Source organism: Euprymna scolopes, chromosome 32, assembly GCF_053919585.1.
Source record: "Euprymna scolopes isolate OS-2025 chromosome 32, ASM5391958v1, whole genome shotgun sequence".
NCBI classification, from domain to species: domain Eukaryota; kingdom Metazoa; phylum Mollusca; class Cephalopoda; order Sepiida; family Sepiolidae; genus Euprymna; species Euprymna scolopes.
Genome location: NC_136513.1, coordinates 93542856 through 93563751, shown reverse-complemented (window position 1 = coordinate 93563751; position 20896 = coordinate 93542856). Strand labels below are relative to the sequence as shown.

General features: G+C 35.1%; 1 protein-coding gene across 12 annotated transcripts in view; it reads right to left on the bottom strand.

The window, feature by feature from the left end:
- Nucleotides 1–20896, bottom strand: part of LOC145256500 (soluble guanylate cyclase 88E-like) — a 957444-nt gene that overhangs the window by 86948 nt on the left and 849600 nt on the right. For all 12 annotated transcript variants that reach the window (XM_080115458.1, XM_080115459.1, XM_080115465.1 and 9 more), the window contains 2 exons: nt 8626–8772; nt 2075–2221 (listed from right to left, as the gene is read on the bottom strand). In XM_080115458.1, coding sequence (XP_079971584.1) covers nt 2075–2221; nt 8626–8772 — 294 coding nt within the window. The remainder of the gene's footprint in view (nt 1–2074; nt 2222–8625; nt 8773–20896) is intronic.

The window sequence follows — 20896 nt, the reverse complement described above, 5'->3', positions numbered from 1 at the left end:
TAAAAGGAAAAAACTTTTGAAACTAGAAAAGAAGAAAAAAAGCACTACAAAATAAATAAACAAAAATACTTTTCTTTTAATCATTATCATTATTATTATAATATTATTATTATCATTATCATTATTATCATCATTATTATTGTCATTATCATTATTATTATTATCATTATCATTATTATTATTATTATCATTATCATTATTATTATTATCATTATTATTTTCATTTATTATTATTATTATTATCATTATCATTTTTTTTATTATTATTATTATTATTATTATTATTATTATTATTATCATCATTATCATTATTATTATTCGACGCTATAGAAAAAAAAAGAAAAGACTATGAAAGTTGCGAGCTCTCTAAAGCAGAAAGATAAAAATGGAGGTCGTATTTCAACCTTTTTGGAAAATTGTTCAAATATTACCACAGCTGGATTATGTCAATGCTATCAATCACGAATTGTTTATTGAATCTGGGATGTAAAGTCTGTGTATGTTTGTCAATCCAATATGAGATAGCTTCTTTTCCTAGGTTGTGTGGGATATTGCTATATAGGCTGCTAACATCATTATTATGTTTTTTTTTTTTAAATCAGAGATTTGCTTCTCATAGAAAGGTTGCCTTCACCACGGCTTACGGGAGCCCTCTTCACCCCAACACATATATACATACACACAAATATACACGGTGCTAGTTGGCCGTTGACCCTGAAAAAAGGTTCATTCGCCTTTTGAAAGGTCTTGTTTTTAATCCTTCAGGAAGACTAGCCGCCCTCCTCACCAAACAAGTCTGGTGGGGAACCAGTTTAGTCGCTGGTGACTCGACCATGAGGCAGGTAGTACTGGGTTACATGGTGCAAATAGCATATGGTTTCAGAGGACCGAGGTCTTTATTGTGACCAACAGACTGGAACGATAAAATTGTCACCCCGGAAAAGATGTCATGATTCCATTTCCGTTTGATGGAATTATTTTGTGTGTAAAACCGGAGGATCCATTAGATTTCCTTTTGTTTGCAAAGTTTTGTTGAGTTGAAATCAGAGTCTATCAGGAGGCATCTAATGTTGTCCAGTGTCTGTCCAGGTAGATTGAAGCAGCCTGATAGAGGAACGAAGGGGATTTTTGTCGAATTGTTTTGTTAGGATTTTTAAAACGGATTATAAACGGTGCCAATATATTCTTCATTATTATAGACGAAGCAATATATATAACAAATTACATTGGATTTGTCACATGCCATATGCGGCAATTTGAGCTGAATTTTGGTTTCGAATATGCTGAACAGAGGTGTGGTGTAAAAATGTGTGCTGGTAAGGTATCGACATTTATTACATTTGTAATTACCGTGTTACTGCGTTTGTGTGTGTTTTCGTGAACGTGTGAGAATGGATGCAAGGTTGGATGGTTGCTTGATTGCCTTAATGGGCGGAAGATAAAAGATGGACTTCATGGTAGGATTAGTTTGTAGGTTATTGAAAGTTTTTTTTAAAGATTTGTTGATATTTTGTGCACCATTGGAATGCGGTTGTTAGTGTTTTTGGTTTTGTATTGAGGTAGACGTACTCTACCAATTTTATACTCTTCTATAGTCTACATAATGTAATTAATGGCGTATTGGTTATTAATGAATTCTTGTGTAAGCCTCGTGATATAGTGTATGTCGTCTACGGGATCCGAGCATATGCGCTTTATTCATATGCATGAACGGTAAATAAGATATTTTCAGGTTTAAAGGTTGGTTGCTGTAGAAATTGAGGGAGGTATGATTATCAGTGGGGTGAGTAAAGAGGAACGTAGATATTTTATTTTTTATAGGATATGACGGTAGCATCTAAGAATGGAATGGAATTATATTTGTTCCCTGGTAAATTTGATAGTCTTATGAAAATTGTTGCTGTATTTTTGAAAGTCCTTTAGGTTGGTAAGACCAGGTAGCCACATGAAGAAAATATCATCAATATATCGGCAATAGCGTTGAATTTGTTGGTCTGTAACGGTTAAGTTTACCAACAATTTGTCGGTATTAATTTCATCGTTTAGGACAAATAACAAAGTAGAATCTACTCACCTTGTAGACATTGTGCCTCTCGCTGACGTTGTCAAAAAGGGTGTACATTGAGTTCAGAAGTCCGACCACTTGCATCGGTGTAATCACGCTGCAGATCTTGGTAAATCCGACAACGTCACTAAATAAAATCGTCACACCGTCAAACATCTATGAAAAAAAGAAGAAAAAAAAAACAAGTATAAGATAATAATTAAAACAAGTATAAGATAATAATTAGCTCTTGTAGAACTGACGATTCAGCACTTTATTAGTCTTATATACCACTGTACTGGCAATACACAATTACCACCTTCGACAAACAAACTCTGCTAAACGACATCATTTCACGTAAGAAAACAAAATAGTGTATTGTTTAAAAAAAATCCTGATGAGGGCTTTTTTATAAGCCGAAAATTTGAAACTTTAAATAAATGAATATTTGTATATTTAACAAAATATAAATACGCACGTGGTCGCTCTTTCTAACCTCATATTTTGATTATATATATATATATATATATATATATATATATATATATATATATATATATATATATATATAAATTCAGGTTTGGGATGTTCAAAAGTGGGGACTAATGAATACAACGAGGTTGTTAGATAATGCTCGATAACAAGAGCAAAATATTTTTTATTATTTGTTCGAGGGTAAATAGTTACATTTGGTCACTACAAACAGCCATCTGTTTCAGTCAATGAGACTTCGTCAGGCGACCCTGAACTATTCGACGCTATAGAGAAAAAAGAAAAGACTATGAAAGTTGCGAGCTCTCTAAAACAGAAAAATAAAAATGGAGGTCGTATTTCAACCTTTTTGGAAAATTGTTCAAATATTACCACAGCTGGATTTACAGACAATATAAATTTATTGAGATTGTCTGACTGACTTCCTCATCTTAGTTGTTATAGTCACGTTTCGGCCGTTTTTCCCTCTGGTCTTCATCGCGTATTTTGTATCGAACTGGGGAACCGTTTGTTAGAAGTCTCGAACAATCCTTTATTATTATTACGGGGGTACCGTGTTCGGACTCCAGCTAGGCTTTGGGACATAGTTGCTGATTCTCTGTTTTGAATGTTACTTTTCACTGCTTTCGTTCAGGATTGAACTCAGCACCTTTGGGTAACTGTAAACTTTGATACAACGTCTAGGACTACTCGGCCATATGTCACTAGGATATAAATTTGAAAATTTGAAAACGTTGAAGTGGAATGTATTATTATCATATATATATAGACTTATATATAATTATACTGAGTTCGTGAAATACAGTAAATTTTCATATACCAATGAGTTTTAAGCCAAAATGGTTGACTTAAAGAGTAAGCTACAAAATTATCAAATTTTATAATTGAGCAAGACTTCAAAAAAAGGTGTTGGTGGCAACAAAAAGTGTATTTCAATTTACGTTACTATTGTTTCCATGTCCAGTTCGACAATTTCAAGCATTATGTCGTTTGAAAATTTTAAAAACCAGCATTTCTTCAGACTTTATGAATAAGCAGACTTTTGGCAATGGAGTATTTTTTTTTTGAAGTGAGGGAAGGAAGGGGAATCCCTAGCTAGAAAGGCATGCGATAAACATCTACCTTTTTTGTTGTGGTTACGGAAAATCCCATTTAAATGGGATTTTCCGTAACCACAACAAAGGTATATATATATATATATATATATATATATATATATATAATAATTTCACAATAACAAAGGCAACAATATATTGTTATTGCGAAATTATAATATATATGCTCCATTATTAGTACTGATAATCGTTAAGTTTAATTAACTGGGTTAGTTAATACTAACTTTGTTTTAATTGGTATATGGACATGACCAGTTTTATTAAGTAAATTTGTGTAAAAAATTGTATACATATATTATTGAGAACATATAGTTATAAACCTTTTAAAGTGAAATGAAAGTTGAACCCTATTTGTGAACTGAGAATAAAGCCGCGAATTGGCTGCGCGCGTCATTCACAAATTCCCTGTTTGTTCGAATCTTCTCATAAACCTTTTAAAGTAAAATGAAAGTTGAACCCTATTTGTGAACTGAGAATAAAGCCGCGAATTGGCTGCGCGCGTCATTCACAAATTCCCTGTTTGTTCGAATCTTCTCATAAACCTTTTAAAGTAAAATGAAAGTTGAACCCTATTTGTGAACTGAGAATAAAGCCGCGAATTGGCTGCGCGCGTCATTCACAAATTCCCTGTTTGTTCGAATCTTCTCATAAACCTTTTAAAGTAAAATGAAAGTTGAACCCTATTTGTGAACTGAGAATAAAGCCGCGAATGGCTGCGCGCGTCATTCACAAATTCCCTGTTTGTTCGAATCTTCTCATAAACCTTTTAAAGTAAAATGAAAGTTGAACCCTATTTGTGAACTGAGAATAAAGCCGCGAATTGGCTGCGCGCGTCATTCACAAATTCCCTGTTTGTTCGAATCTTCTCATAAACCTTTTAAAGTAAAATGAAAGTTGAACCCTATTTGTGAACTGAGAATAAAGCCGCGAATTGGCTGCGCGCGTCATTCACAAATTCCCTGTTTGTTCGAATCTTCTCATAAACCTTTTAAAGTAAAATGAAAGTTGAACCCTATTTGTGAACTGAGAATAAAGCCGCGAATTGGCTGCGCGCGTCATTCACAAATTCCCTGTTTGTTCGAATCTTCTCATAAACCTTTTAAAGTAAAATGAAAGTTGAACCCTATTTGTGAACTGAGAATAAAGCCGCGAATTGGCTGCGCGCGTCATTCACAAATTCCCTGTTTGTTCGAATCTTCTCATAAACCTTTTAAAGTAAAATGAAAGTTGAACCCTATTTGTGAACTGAGAATAAAGCCGCGAATGGCTGCGCGCGTCATTCACAAATTCCCTGTTTGTTCGAATCTTCTCATAAACCTTTTAAAGTAAAATGAAAGTTGAACCCTATTTGTGAACTGAGAATAAAGCCGCGAATTGGCTGCGCGCGTCATTCACAAATTCCCTGTTTGTTCGAATCTTCTCATAAACCTTTTAAAGTAAAATGAAAGTTGAACCCTATTTGTGAACTGAGAATAAAGCCGCGAATTGGCTGCGCGCGTCATTCACAAATTCCCTGTTTGTTCGAATCTTCTCATAAACCTTTTAAAGTAAAATGAAAGTTGAACCCTATTTGTGAACTGAGAATAAAGCCGCGAATTGGCTGCGCGCGTCATTCACAAATTCCCTGTTTGTTCGAATCTTCTCATAAACCTTTTAAAGTAAAATGAAAGTTGAACCCTATTTGTGAACTGAGAATAAAGCCGCGAATTGGCTGCGCGCGTCATTCACAAATTCCCTGTTTGTTCGAATCTTCTCATAAACCTTTTAAAGTAAAATGAAAGTTGAACCCTATTTGTGAACTGAGAATAAAGCCGCGAATTGGCTGCGCGCGTCATTCACAAATTCCCTGTTTGTTCGAATCTTCTCATAAACCTTTTAAAGTAAAATGAAAGTTGAACCCTATTTGTGAACTGAGAATAAAGCCGCGAATTGGCTGCGCGCGTCATTCACAAATTCCCTGTTTGTTCGAATCTTCTCATAAACCTTTTAAAGTAAAATGAAAGTTGAACCCTATTTGTGAACTGAGAATAAAGCCGCGAATTGGCTGCGCGCGTCATTCACAAATTCCCTGTTTGTTCGAATCTTCTTATCGCTGGTTAACGTTATGTCACAATCGCTTACATAACTTTAAAATATATCTTCATGTAAGGGTTAATTCCTTGTGGTTGAAGGGAAGAGCACTCGATTGCAAGGTCACAGATTGACTAGGTTCGAGTCTAGCTGCCAGCAGTAATTATCATATCCTGCACCGATGATTGCATACACATGAGACACTAGTGCCTTTAAGTATCAAAACATTGTTAATATTTATCGAAAAAATTATAGATCTTGCATTGGAAGCCATGTTTAATTTCAGAAGAGTTTCCGATGGGTAGCTATTCTATACAAGTTATGGAAATGAAGAATTTTTAGTGAGTAGCTGTTCTGGACTTTGTCATTTTGTAAGCAAAGAGCAACAGATCTTTCTTGTGTTGACACAAAACACAAAAAAATTATGTGCTAGAATGTTAGAGGATTCACTTTTTATGGAGCAATTCTGGTTTCTGATTGGTTGATAACAGAAAGTGAATTAATTTGATTCATCAATTCCTTTGATTAATTTATGAATAGAATCTCGTTACTTACAGGGATCATACCCCCCCCCATTATACATAAAAATATTGCAACAATAGATCAATACATATACTAGCAGGGAGACCCGACGTTGCCCAGTATTGCAATACTTTTATTGTCATTGCAATCGGTGAAATCGTTCATTTTTTCAATCAAATCGATTGATTGCCGGTTCTCGTCGAGGACCAACCATAGTGCGCCGGAAGAAAGGCCACAGTGACGTAGTCTACAATATATTGCACTGGAGAGACTCTACTGTTGATTTTTATTAAATTATTTTTATATAATGGCTTTAATTAAAGTTTTTTTTTTTTACACAGTGATCACCACTTATCAAGGCCCGGAAGCCACTCAGGGATAAGGGTTATTGCAAGTACATTACGTTAGTATGGAGATTTGATAAAGTGTTTACTTAAGGGGGCGCTCCATTAGGAATTTGTTAACATTGGACTTGAAGACATCCAAGTTGTAGTCCGGTGGGAAGCAGGCAGACGGAACAGAGTTCCACAGGCCTGCAGTTCTAAGAAAGAAGCTTTGTTCATGGAATCCGCGTTTTGATTTAGGCACAGATATAGAGTGGGGGAAATTTTTCACAGTGGATTCAGCTAGACGGGTGTTTTTCGTGAAAGATTGGCGAGGGGGGACCAGAGATTGGAGTTCAGACGAGCACCTGCCATGGAAATAACGATAAAACAAGGATAGGCTCGCAACGTCTCTTCTGTGGGAGAGAGGTTGCAGGGAAGAGAAAAGGGCATTCCCCACTAAGCCACGAAGTCTATTTTGTACTCTGTCAAGGCAGGATAGGCTGTTTTTAGCAGCTCCTGCCCAGATATGGCAACAGTATTCCATCCTTGGACGTACTTGGCTTTTATATAGATAGAGAATTGCATCAGTAGTGAGATATCTTCTGGAGCGGTAGAAGGATCCCACCATCTTTCAAGCGACCTTGGCAACAGACTTGATGTACGTGTTCCATTTCAGATCAGGAGTAAAGGTCAAACCCAGAAGCTTGTCAAAACACGGCGCGTCACCCAGACGAGAGCACTCCATCACAATTGATGCCAGATGGGGATCAGAGCGTTGATGATGTAAGGATATCCAATTAAAGTTTGAGATGCAAATATCAAGTATCATGGTTCGATTGTGCTCTAAACAGAAACGTTCATTTCGAACGCGCCCTTATCTTATCAAAGAACCTACCACTCCTTTATACACTTCTAATTGTGCGTTGATAAAACTTCTCAAATGCATTATGTTGTTAGGCTGTATAAGGGTGTAAACTTTAGTCAAAATCGGATTGCTCCTGCCTTTATCGGATTTTTTCGATTATCGATTTTCGATACTTATCGAACGTATCTCGATATAAAACCTATTTAAGAACACTCCCAGAAATATAAAATACATTTTTGTGAAATATTATAAAAATCAGCTCAGCCGTTTTCGAGTAAATAGGAACTCTTTCTCTTTCTCTCACGCACACATATCCACACGCACACACACATATATACAAACACACACATAAACATATACACATCAACACACGCACTCACACACAAAGACACGCACTCCCACACACACTCACATAAAAACACACGTACTCGCACATTCACTCACATAAAAACACAGAAACACACATGTACTCACACACACACTCACACACACAAACACATGTACTCACACACGATTACGCACACAAACACGCACACAAACAAACACAAAAACACACGCACTCACACACACAAACACACGCGCTCACACACACACTCACATAAAAACACAGAAACACACATGTACTCACACACACACTCACACACAGACACGCACACAAACAAACATAAAAACACACGCACTCACACACACACAAACACATGTACTCACACACGGTTACGCACACAAACACGCACACAAACAAACACAAAAACACACGCACTCACACACACAAACACACGCACTCACACACGAATTGCCTTTTCTATACAAGTAGAGATGTATAATAAACTGATAAAGGTAAAAAGATTTGCACTTCAAATTTTTTATGCTCACACACACACTCACATAAAAACACAGAAACACACATGTACTCACACACACACTCACACACAAACACATGTACTCACACACGCTTACGCACACAAACACGCACACAAAAAACACAAAACACACGCACTCACACACACAAACACACGCACTCACACACGAATTGCCTTTTCTATACAAGTAGAGATGTATAATAAACTGATAAAGGTAAAAAGATTTGCACTTCAATTTTTATATATATTTTTTCTCAATTATTTAAAAATTAATATGAAAAAATTGCATTCAGTAAAATACAGCTAGCACAGTAATTAGAATGATACTTACTTCGCACGTGTCCAAGGAGTCTTCTCCATTTCGAAGTCGGTCGGCCACGCTTTTGGGGATCATCTGGTATAACAACGAATCCGTCCGTTTCATTTCCATGTCCAAACGTTTCATACTTTTTTCCAATATGGCGCTCTTCAACTTTTCCTGGAAAGACGAGAGAAACAGCATTTACATACATAAATGGCGTAGACGGACTGCAGAATCAGTAAGTTGAGTTACAAGTTTTGTTTGAGAATATGTGGACTCCTACATACCCCCGAGCCGAATTCGGCAATATGCAGTATTGCAAGATGTGGAAATAATCTTCATAGTGACGTTAAGTTAGAATTAAGTTGATAGTAAAAAATTAGGTTATAGTCAGCTAGCGTACTTCCTTACTTCCGACGCACCGCTACCATAAGCGGTGACAAGGTAAATTAGTTCCTTCACTTTTATTGTTCCTCAGTATTTATATTCTGAAGCAGTTTATTGAAATAACATATACGAAAAGGATATTATTTAAAAGTATACGATAAAGATTAACAAAATTATAAAAAGATAAAAATAGCACAATTAGCCTTTATTTGCAACAATAATAACAAAATAAAGAAGTATTTTTTTATTTTTTATTTAAAATTTAATAAGAAATGTTTATGAAATTATAAAAGTAAGTTTTTTTTAAATTTTTAATTGGTAAAATAAAAGTTTTTTTATATATGAATTTATAAATTAAATGTATTTTTATGAAAGTATAAAAAAATTTGAAATCAAAATAACAAATAAAATTATTGAAATCAAAATAACAAAATTTCAAACATCACAAAAATGTATTCAATACATAATGTTCCCAAAATTGCCTAAATAGTTTTTAAAAATTAAAAAAAAATGTTTTCAATAACTTTGAAAATAAAACTAAGCTCAATGATTCTTAATTAAATTAAGACTGAAAAAACTTTTCAAAGATAATTAAAAAAAAAACAAAAAAAAAAAAACGATCCGAAAAACGTAATAAAAAAGGAGTAAATACACAAAGGAGATATAGGCATGGGAGAAAAAAGCGAAGAAACTGATTTGCTTTTGTCACTGCTTCCGGTAACGGTACACCGGAAGTTAGGAAGTACGTTAGCTGATTATAACTGACAATTATATTCCAAATTTAAAAGTTTAGATTTACCAGGTATCCGTAGCAGGTTGTGACGACAAAGCATGCTTTAAAAAAGAACTAAATAGTTCTTGTATCTAACGAATTAGTTGCTGCAGTGATCGGACCGTTTACCAATATTTAGATACCGTGTTTTGTTTGAAATAACATTTTCGTTGATCTGTCGCGTTTATCGCTAGCATACTTAATCTAATTTTGGGCATTACACGAAACGACAATTTTATTGGTCTGTCACCCTTGATTTTAAAATAATATTTTCGTTGGCCTGTCACACTTGTCTGTGTCAAGTTTTGGTTTCGATTCACCCAAATCATAGTTATATATATTTTTTAACTTTTGAAATCATTAGTATATATTGGGTACAATATAATAATAAATAGAATATTGACACTATAATAATAAATACGAAACCCGCATAAATATAATCATATTTATATGTATTTTACGACCGGTAACGCCGAGCGGCCTGCTAGTATATATATCTATATATATCTATATATATATATATATATATATATATATCTATATATATATATATATATATATATATATATATATATATATATATATATCTATATATCTATAAAAGTGAAAATATGTGTGTGTGTACACTTCCCTACCAAATGACTCTGGCAATTTTCGGTCTACAGACTCAAGATTTGACATAAAAGATATTAAGATTTGGGAAAATCTTTTAAATCGATTTTCGGTCAAAAGTTTGGCTGTCAAGGGGTCAAAGTTCAATGATTTGACTTTTGAGAACTCTACCAAACTCTTCCGCCAATTTTGGGCTTAAACATTTAAAATTTTAGATATATGTTACTTGGACATGGAGCTAATTTTATATATATATAATTTTAATTATAAACCAATGCCCACTGCCAGCGAGAAATCAATGGTAAGAGGCTGTTGCGATGATGCAAATTTATTTGCAAATGCTATCGAAGGAGGAGGAGAGAGCTGAACGTCTGGGGAGACTTGTTGTCACTCAGCTTCCAGAGAACACCACAGGTCTCCAATCAGATCGTTTGCTGACTCGTGTGAAAGCTCCATGCGACCCAATAATAATAATAATAATAATAATAATAATGATGATGATGATGATGATGATGATGATGATGCTACTACTACTACTACTACTACTAATGCTACTACTACTACTAATAATAATAATAAGAAGAAGAAGAGGAAGAGCACAAGAAACATTACCAAAAAAAAAAAAAAACTTCGAAAAAGTATGGGAGAAATTGGAATCAGATGGATGGCTGAGAAGATACAACGGATAGCAATAATGAAAACAGCTGAAATATTAAGGAAAACCCTTGAATGCGGAGACTAATACAGATTGGCCAAAGGCGCAAGGCGGACATATAGAAACTGCTACGGATCTAAAACACAAAGAAGCACCACATGGAATCAAGAAAACTGAAACTATAATTGTTAGCTAATCCATCACCCACTCATATCAAAACCAAAAAAAAAAAAATAAATAAAAGAGGGAGGGGATTGGCACCAACAGGCAACACACCAAAGAGTTGAAGAGGGTCGAGGAGGAAGGAAAGACACGAGGAGAGAAAGCACTAGCCAGACTTCCGCTGGATGAGTTCGAAGAGGACTGGGAACTTGGGATGCTTATTGCCATCCAAATTCCAATGAAGACCGATGATCGTTGCCAGGAGAAATCAATGGTAAACAGCTGTTGCAATAACGCTAATTCATCTGCAAAGGTTACAAAAAAGGTGGAGAATGCTAAAAATCTGGAGAGACTTGCAGTCACTCAAGACTCCAGAGAACACCACAGGGTTTTCTTAAAGAGAAACTCCTAATGAGTAAATGATGATAAAACAACAACAACAACAACAACAACAACAACAATAATAATAATAATAATAATAATAATAATAATAATAATAATAATAATAATACATACATACATACATACATACATACATACATGCATACATACATACTATTTAGTTCCGTTCGAAATTTTCACTTAGTAATAAATTCATGAGATGACATATATTAAAACCAAAAACTGTTCAAGTCGTTTAAACATCTCAGAGGAAGACGCCACCTGTCGGCTGAGGACGCCACCTGTCGGCTGAGGACGCCACCTGTCGGCCGATTCACTTTTGATCCAAAAAGTGTGATATTTTTGTGTGAATGTCTTTTTGAGGGGATATTGAGCAATTTATTTAAAAAAAAAACAAAAAAACTTACAGTTGATCAAATGAAATTTGTTGATTTCGATTGTTTTCGATTGGTTTTTCTATAAAACGATTGGCGTGAACAAATAATCTTAGCTACATCCTACCTCATCTATCTATTTTTCTCTCTTTTCTTCTCTCTTTTCTCTCTCTGTCCTTCTCTGTACGCCAGTTATATCTATCTATCTATCTATCTATCCATTATCTATCTATCTATCTATCTATCTATCTATCTATCTATCTATACATGAGTTATATATTCTTGTTTGCTTTTTCCTTTATTTTTTCGTTTTTTTACTACACCCCTTTGCGTATCATTATATTTTCTTTCTTTCTTTTTTCTTTCTTTCTCTCTTTTACTCTGTCGTTCTCCTCCGTTCAGTAGTTTTGTTTCTCTTTCGTTCACATTTTGTTGTATTTGTTCTTTCTTTCTTTCTTTCTTTCTTTCCCTTTTATTATAATTCTCCGTCTCACATCTCACATTTATCTTGTGTACATTAATTCAACAGCAAGCCGCTTGGCGGTGCCCTGTCGTAAAATACGCTTAAATATGATATTTTAATTTATGCGAATTGTGTAGTTATTATTATTATAGAGTAAGTTCTCTACCGAGTATTGTATCCAGTATATAGTCGTGATTACAGAAGTTAAAAAAATGACTTGGGTACCATCAGCAAGAATCGCATGCATAGAGAAACACTTTTAAAGCGACTTAAGCCTGCCAAGTTCCAATTTTTTAATTTTGACACTTAGCAGCTATTTTTACCGACTAAAAACCAAACTAATATGTTCCCCAGTTCCGAATCCCTATATATATATATATATATATATATATATATATATATATATATATATATATATATATAAAGTTTCAAGTCGGTAAACCAAAAATTGAAAGAGTAGTTTGGTAGAGACCTTCCTCAGACAGACAAGGTCACTTTTAAATATATATATACTAGCAGGCCGCCCAGCGTTGCCCGGTTGTAAAATACTAAAATTTTGTCATTCTACGTCAATCCTTATGTCTTAAAATTCCGAAACAATATTGTTAATTCATGATTTGACCCCTTTTCAGACATTTGATGAAGTCATATTTATCGTTGTTCATTATTATTATGCGAAAGGAATGTTATGATTGCCAATTTATTTCAATTACATTTCAAATGATTCTTTTCAGTTGTTTTGATATTCATTTTTAATTATGTGGCTTCGAGTAAAGACGACTTCGTCCGTGTTTTTAATCTAAGCCATCGGTTGTCTGCCTCATCTTATTATATTAAAAATAAGAAATCATATTTACAAATAAGTGAACTTTTTTTTTCTTTTACTCGTTTGCATTTCAGATAAGGCGCATTGCCACTTGGAGCGTAAGGGGCTACTATTTGGGATCATATCTAACAGGGTTCTGTGGGGTGTTGAGCAGAGAGATGTCTGTTCACATTACATTTAAACTTTTGCAGTTTAGTACAGTCAAGGAAGCAAGAAACAGGAAAGGAATTCTAAAGTCTAGCTTGGCTAACAATATAACCTATCAGATTTGAGACTCTTTTTTGACCTTGTCTAAGTAGGAGAGACTAGAAGTAGATGCCCCACCCCTACATGTGGTAACAATACTCTATGGATGGGCAGAATTGTGGCTTTGTAAAGATATAGCATGTTATCTGGCGTGAGTTATTTTCTGGCACAGTAGAAGAATCCTACTTTCTTTGCAGCAGCCATTTCCCCAATGTAGTTGTTACAAATCATGTTGAATGTGACTGTTAGGTTGAGGAGTTTGAAAGATGAGCTCTTAAGTAGAGTTTTATTTATCATGTCAATCGTTTTATTTATCATGTCGATCGTTTTATTTATCATGTCAATCGTTGGTTGAAAAGGGTTGTAGAATACATTAGTCTTGTCGAGTGGATTTGAAGGGTTGTTATTATTGTTTTAAACATCGCTTTATTTATCGTGAAATTTCCGTGATTTTGAAAACTCATTATTGCAGCCGTCGCTCATAAATGACATTTACTTGAAGACATTCTTCATTTTGACATGAAAAAGAGAAAACGACGCCAGTAATTGAAATTTTTCGTGTTTTTCGGGTTCAACCTGTGTTTCTCATTACCCGACAAATACTACGTGATTCCCCAGGAAAAAAAAATCCATACTTAAATAATTTCCTTCTATTGAATGCACTAGACCTTCTTTTTCGCCTGTCGATCTATGCCAGAAAAATTCTGCTTTTTCCAAAATGCTAGGCTTACTTTAATGGAATGTTGATGATTTTTGGATATCACAAATTATTCATTTACTTTTATCCCTCCCCACCACGCCACTCTACTACCAAACCTCAGTAGATTCTTCCATTACACTACCAAACCTTCATAGTACGCCCAACTATATCAATAAACCTTCATAGCATAAACAATTATACCACCAAACTTCCATAGCACCTTTCACTATACAACCAAATCTCCAGAGCACCTCCCACTATACCATCAAAACTTCATAGCACCTTTTACTATACCACCAAAACTTCATAGCACCTTTCACTATGCCACCAAATTCCTAAAGCACCTTCTACTATACCACCAAAACTTCATAGCACCTTTCACTATACCACCAACACTTGATAGCACCTTTCATCATGCCACCAAACTCCTATAGCACCTTTCACATACCACCAAAACTTGATAGCACCTTTCACTATGCCCCCAAACTTCTATAGCAGCTTCCACTATACCACCAAAACTTGATAGCACCTTTCACTATGCCACCAAACTTCTATAGCAGCTTCCACTATACCACCAAAACTTCCAGAGAATCTTCTATTATACTATCAACCCCCATAGCACCTTTCACTCTGCCACGAAATCTCCATAGCACCTTCCACTATGCCACGAAATCTCCACAGCACCTTCCATTATACCAGTAAACCTGCACTATACCATCAAGCATCCACAGTACCTTCCAATATATCACTACTGTGATACTTGGAGTATTTTTATTCACCTAGATTTTTAAAATGAGATGACGCATCGAGACATACGTCAATAAATTATGTTTAACAACAAGAAAAAAATAAATGAAGTAAACAATCATTCAGTTATTTGACTTTATATTTCTACGACATTTCGGCCAATGTGCCGTCCTGCTTTTTTTTATGTATATGGTTCAACGATGATGTGCCTTTGACTGAAATTTAAGGATGAAGTACTTATGACTATTTACATTTTTTTCTTCGGACTATTGTCCTCATTTACGCTAGAAAAGCGGGAAATTTAAAGGTCATGAATAGAATGCGTGATTGCTATTTTTTTGATAAGTTCTTTTGTTATGGAATGGGTGTACAATCTGCATATTGATTTCATTACATCTTGTTTATTTATTCGATTTAGATTTTGATACCCACATCATGGACGGGAGCAAAATTGTAAAAATTAATCCTTGTAAAAATAAATCGTTGTTTGATAAATTTCCCGCTTTTCTAGCGACCACCCTATGTGACTCTTTCTCGCCCTTAAGTTCAGTAAAAAATAATCTATTGGATACCTTTATTAAAAACTAAATAACTATTATCAGTTCATCTGAAATGTTTAAATGTGAAATAGTATTTTTGTTGGTCTGTCATGTTTAAGTGTGAAATAAAATTTTCGCTGGTTTATCAATCTTAAGTTTCAAATAGCATTTTCCTCAGTCTGTCACGATTAAGTTTAAAGTAACATTTTTTTTTTAATCTCTCACGCTTAAGTTTGAAATAGCATTTTCGTCAGTCTGTCACAGTTAAGTTTTAAATTATGTTTTGCTTGTCTGTACCGCTTAACTTTCAAATAAAATTTTCGTCAGTCTGTCACGCTCAAAATTTTAAATAACATTTTCGTCATCTGTTAAGTTTAAAATATCATTTTCGTTGGTTCGTCACGTCTAAGTTTTAAATATCATTTTCGTTAGTCTGTCACGTTTAAGTTTTAAATATCATTTTTGTTGGTCTGGAACGTTTAAGTTTTAAATAACATTTTCGTTGCTTTGTCACATTTCGGACCAAGATCACAGTGTAGTATCTGTTCTGATGCTACACTTCACTTTTTCTGTCCTCGGTCAGTGGAGGAGAAATCCTTCATGACGGAGGCAATTTTAATTTTTGTTTCTATCAAGTGTGTCCTTTTTTGAGGAGCTAGTTTCCCCCCACATAAAAACCGACCTTGTATCTAACTTTGTCCTCGTGGGGAGGCAAGTAAATAGGAGTGTTTTCTTTGGTCTGTCACGTTTAAGTTTCAAATGTTTTTTTCAACCAGTGCTAAACACGCAGATTGATAGGACGTTTCTTCCAAAAAAATCCGTTTATAATTTCCGCATCATCACATTCCCACCTTACGTAAGCGTCCATTTTGACATACTTTATTTAAACGATTTTGACGCGAACGTAAACTTCAGATATCGTGAAAATGTTTTCCAATTTACTCGAGGGTAAAAGAACGGGTAACCACGACTTGATTACAGTAAACTAACCTGAAACGGAACAGTTCGTGCACGTGGTTACAGACATAAGGCGCGTTTTATCCATACAGGTTGAACATTAATTATGAAATATCTTATTAGAAAATCTACATTAGCAAAAAAAAAAAACAAAAAACAAAAGAGAGAGAGAGAGAGAGAGAGAGAGAGAGAGAGAGAGAGAGAGAGAGAGAGAGAGAGAGAAAAGAAAACATGAAAAAAAACGTGTACAGACATCGTGACAACATATACAACGAGTTCTGTTAAATGGAAGTGCTGGATAGTAAAAATAGAGCAAATATAGAGATCAGTATTCGTATACGCGCATTCATAAAAAAAGGAGTTCGTCCAGGAAAAAGTGCTTAATATTTGAAATAGAGCAGCTATTTAAAGGAATCTTGGCCAAGATCAAAGTGTAGTATCTGTTCCGGCAGATGCTGCACTTAAGATAATTTGTACCAGTCAATGGAGGGGAAACCCTCTATACTGGGACAATTATTATTTTTGGTAACCAGAGTGCCCCCTTTTTGCCTACTTTTAGAGGAGCTGGTTTTTACCTCACATTAAAAACGGCCTTGTGCCTAATTTGCTCAGTGGGGGAGCAAATAAATACCATCTGTTCTTCAGATGCTGCACTTCCATTTCTTCTTCTCTTTGGGTGGAGGAACAGTCCTTCACGACTGAGACAATTTTTTTTTTATTTTTGTACCTTTTCTCCACATTAAAAAACCAACCCTGGTGTCTAACTCTGTCCCGTGGGGAGACATTGTAAATAGGTACTTGTATATTACGTGCGTTCATATGAAACAATTTCTGATTGAACCCCCCCCCCTGCTAAATGTAAGAAACAGAGCAGCTATGTGGAGGGTTGTACATTTATATATTTGCATTCATATGAAACAATTTCTTATTGAAAAAAGTGCTCAATATAATAGAGCAGCTTACTACAGCAATGTGTATCCGTATACGTGCGTTCGTATACAAATAGGTTGTGCGAGAATAAACTGCTCTATACCGGAGATAGAGCAGCTATGTAGAGGGATGTACATCTATATATTTGCATTCATATGAAACAATTTCGGATTGAAAAAAGTGCTCAATATAATAGAGCAGCTCACTACAGCAATGTGTATCCGTATACGTGCGTTCGTATACAAATAGGTTGTGCGAGAATAAACTGCTCTATACCGGAGATAGAGCAGCTATGTAGAGGGATGTACATCTATATATTTTCATTCATATGAAACAATTTCGGATTGAAAAAAGTGCTCAATATAATAGAGTAGCTCACTACAGCAATGTGTATCCGTATACGTGCGTTCGTATACAAATAGGTTGTGCGAGAATAAACTGCTCTATACCAGAGATAGAGCAGCTATGTAGAGGGTTGTACATCTATATATTTGCATTCATATGAAACAATTTCTGATTGAAAAAAGTGCTCAATATAATAGAGCAGCTTACTACAGCAATGTGTATCCGTATACGTGCGTTCGTATACAAATAGGTTGTGCGAGAATAAACTGCTCTATACCGGAGATAGAGCAGCTATGTAGAGGGATGTACATCTATATATTTGCATTCATATGAAACAATTTCGGATTGAAAAAAGTGCTCAATATAATAGAGCAGCTCACTACAGCAATGTGTATCCGTATACGTGCGTTCGTATACAAATAGGTTGTGCGAGAATAAACTGCTCTATACCGGAGATAGAGCAGCTATGTAGAGGGTTGTACATCTATATATTTGCATTCATATGAAACAATTTCTGATTGAAAATAGTGCTCAAGATAATAGAGCAGCTTACTACAGCAATGTGTATCCGTATACGTGCGTTCGTATACAAATAGGTTGTGTGAGAATAAACTGCTCTATACCGGAGATAGAGCATCTATGTAGAGGGATGTACATCTATATATTTGCATTCATATGAAACAATTTCTGATTGAAAAAAGTGCTCAATATAATAGAGCAGCTTACTACAGCAATGTGCATCCGTATACGTGCGTTCGTATACGAATAGGTTGTGCAGGAATAAACTGCTCTATACCGGAGATAGAGCAGCTATGTAGAGGGATGTACATCTATATATTTGCATTCATATGAAAAGATTTCTGATTGAAAAAAGTGCTCAATATAATAGAGCAGCTTACTACAGCAATGTGTATCCGTATACGTGCGTTCGTATACAAATAGGTTGTGCGAGAATAAACTGCTCCATACCAGAGATAGAGCAGCTATGTAGAGGGATGTACATCTATATATTTGCATTCATATGAAACAATTTCTGATTGAAAAAAGTGCTCAATATAATAGAGCAGCTCACTACAGCAATGTGTATCCGTATACGTGCGTTCGTATACAAATAGGTTGTGCGAGAATAAACTGCTCTATACCGGAGATAGAGCACCTATGTAGAGGGATGTACATCTATATATTTGCATTCATATGAAACAATTTCTGATTGAAAAAAGTGCTCAATATAATAGAGCAGCTCACTACAGCAATGTGTATCCGTATACGTGCGTTCGTATACAAATAGGTTGTGCGAGAATAAACTGCTCTATACCAGAGATAGAGCAGCTATGTAGAGGGATGTACATCTATATATTTGCATTCATATGAAAAGATTTCTGATTGAAAAAAGTGCTCAATATAATAGAGCAGCTTACTACAGCAATGTGTATCCGTATACGTGCGTTCGTATACAAATAGGTTGTGCGAGAATAAACTGCTCCATACCAGAGATAGAGCAGCTATGTAGAGGGATGTACATCTATATATTTGCATTCATATGAAACAATTTCTGATTGAAAAAAGTGCTCAATATAATAGAGCAGCTCACTACAGCAATGTGTATCCGTATACGTGCGTTCGTATACAAATAGGTTGTGCGAGAATAAACTGCTCTATACCGGAGATAGAGCACCTATGTAGAGGGATGTACATCTATATATTTGCATTCATATGAAACAATTTCTGATTGAAAAAAGTGCTCAATATAATAGAGCAGCTCACTACAGCAATGTGTATCCGTATACGTGCGTTCGTATACAAATAGGTTGTGCGAGAATAAACTGCTCTATACCAGAGATAGAGCACCTATGTAGAGGGATGTACATCTATATATTTGCATTCATATGAAACAATTTCTGATTGAAAAAAGTGCTCAATATAATAGAGCAGCTTACTACAGCAATGTGTATCCGTATACGTGCGTTCGTATACAAATAGGTTGTGCGAGAATAAACTGCTCTATACTGGAGATAGAGCAGCTATGTAGAGGGATGTACATCTATATATTTGCATTCATATGAAACAATTTCGGATTGAAAAAAGTGCTCAATATAATAGAGCAGCTTACTACAGCAATGTGTATCCGTATACGTGCGTTCGTATACAAATAGGTTGTGCGAGAATAAACTGCTCTATACCAGAGATAGAGCAGCTATGTAGAGGGTTGTACATCTATATATTTGCATTCATATGAAACAATTTCGGATTGAAAATAGTGCTCAAGATAATAGAGCAGCTTACTACAGCAATGTGTATCCGTATACGTGTGTTCGTATACAAATAGGTTGTGCGAGAATAAACTGCTCTATACCGGAGATAGAGCAGCTATGTAGAGGGTTGTACATCTATATATTTGCATTCATATGAAACAATTTCGGATTGAAAATAGTGCTCAAGATAATAGAGCAGCTTACTACAGCAATGTGTATCCGTATACGTGCGTTCGTATACAAATAGGTTGTGCGAGAATAAACTGCTCTATACCGGAGATAGAGCAGCTATGTAGAGGGATGTACATCTATATATTTGCATTCATATGAAACAATTTCGGATTGAAAAAAGTGCTCAATATAATAGAGCAGCTCACTACAGCAATGTGTATCCGTATACGTGCGTTCGTATACAAATAGGTTGTGCGAGAATAAACTGCTCTATACCGGAGATAGAGCAGCTATGTAGAGGGTTGTACATCTATATATTTGCATTCACATGAAACAATTTCTGATTGAAAAAAGTGCTCAATATAATAGAGCAGCTTACTACAGCAATGTGTATCCGTATACGTGCGTTCGTATACAAATAGGTTGTGCGAGAATAAACTGCTCTATACCAGAGATAGAGCAGCTATGTAGAGGGTTGTACATCTATATATTTGCATTCATATGAAACAATTTCGGATTGAAAATAGTGCTCAAGATAATAGAGCAGCTTACTACAGCAATGTGTATCCGTATACGTGCGTTCGTATACAAATAGGTTGTGCGAGAATAAACTGCTCTATACCGGAGATAGAGCAGCTATGTAGAGGGTTGTACATCTATATATTTGCATTCATATGAAACAATTTCGGATTGAAAATAGTGCTCAAGATAATAGAGCAGCTTACTACAGCAATGTGTATCCGTATACGTGCGTTCGTATA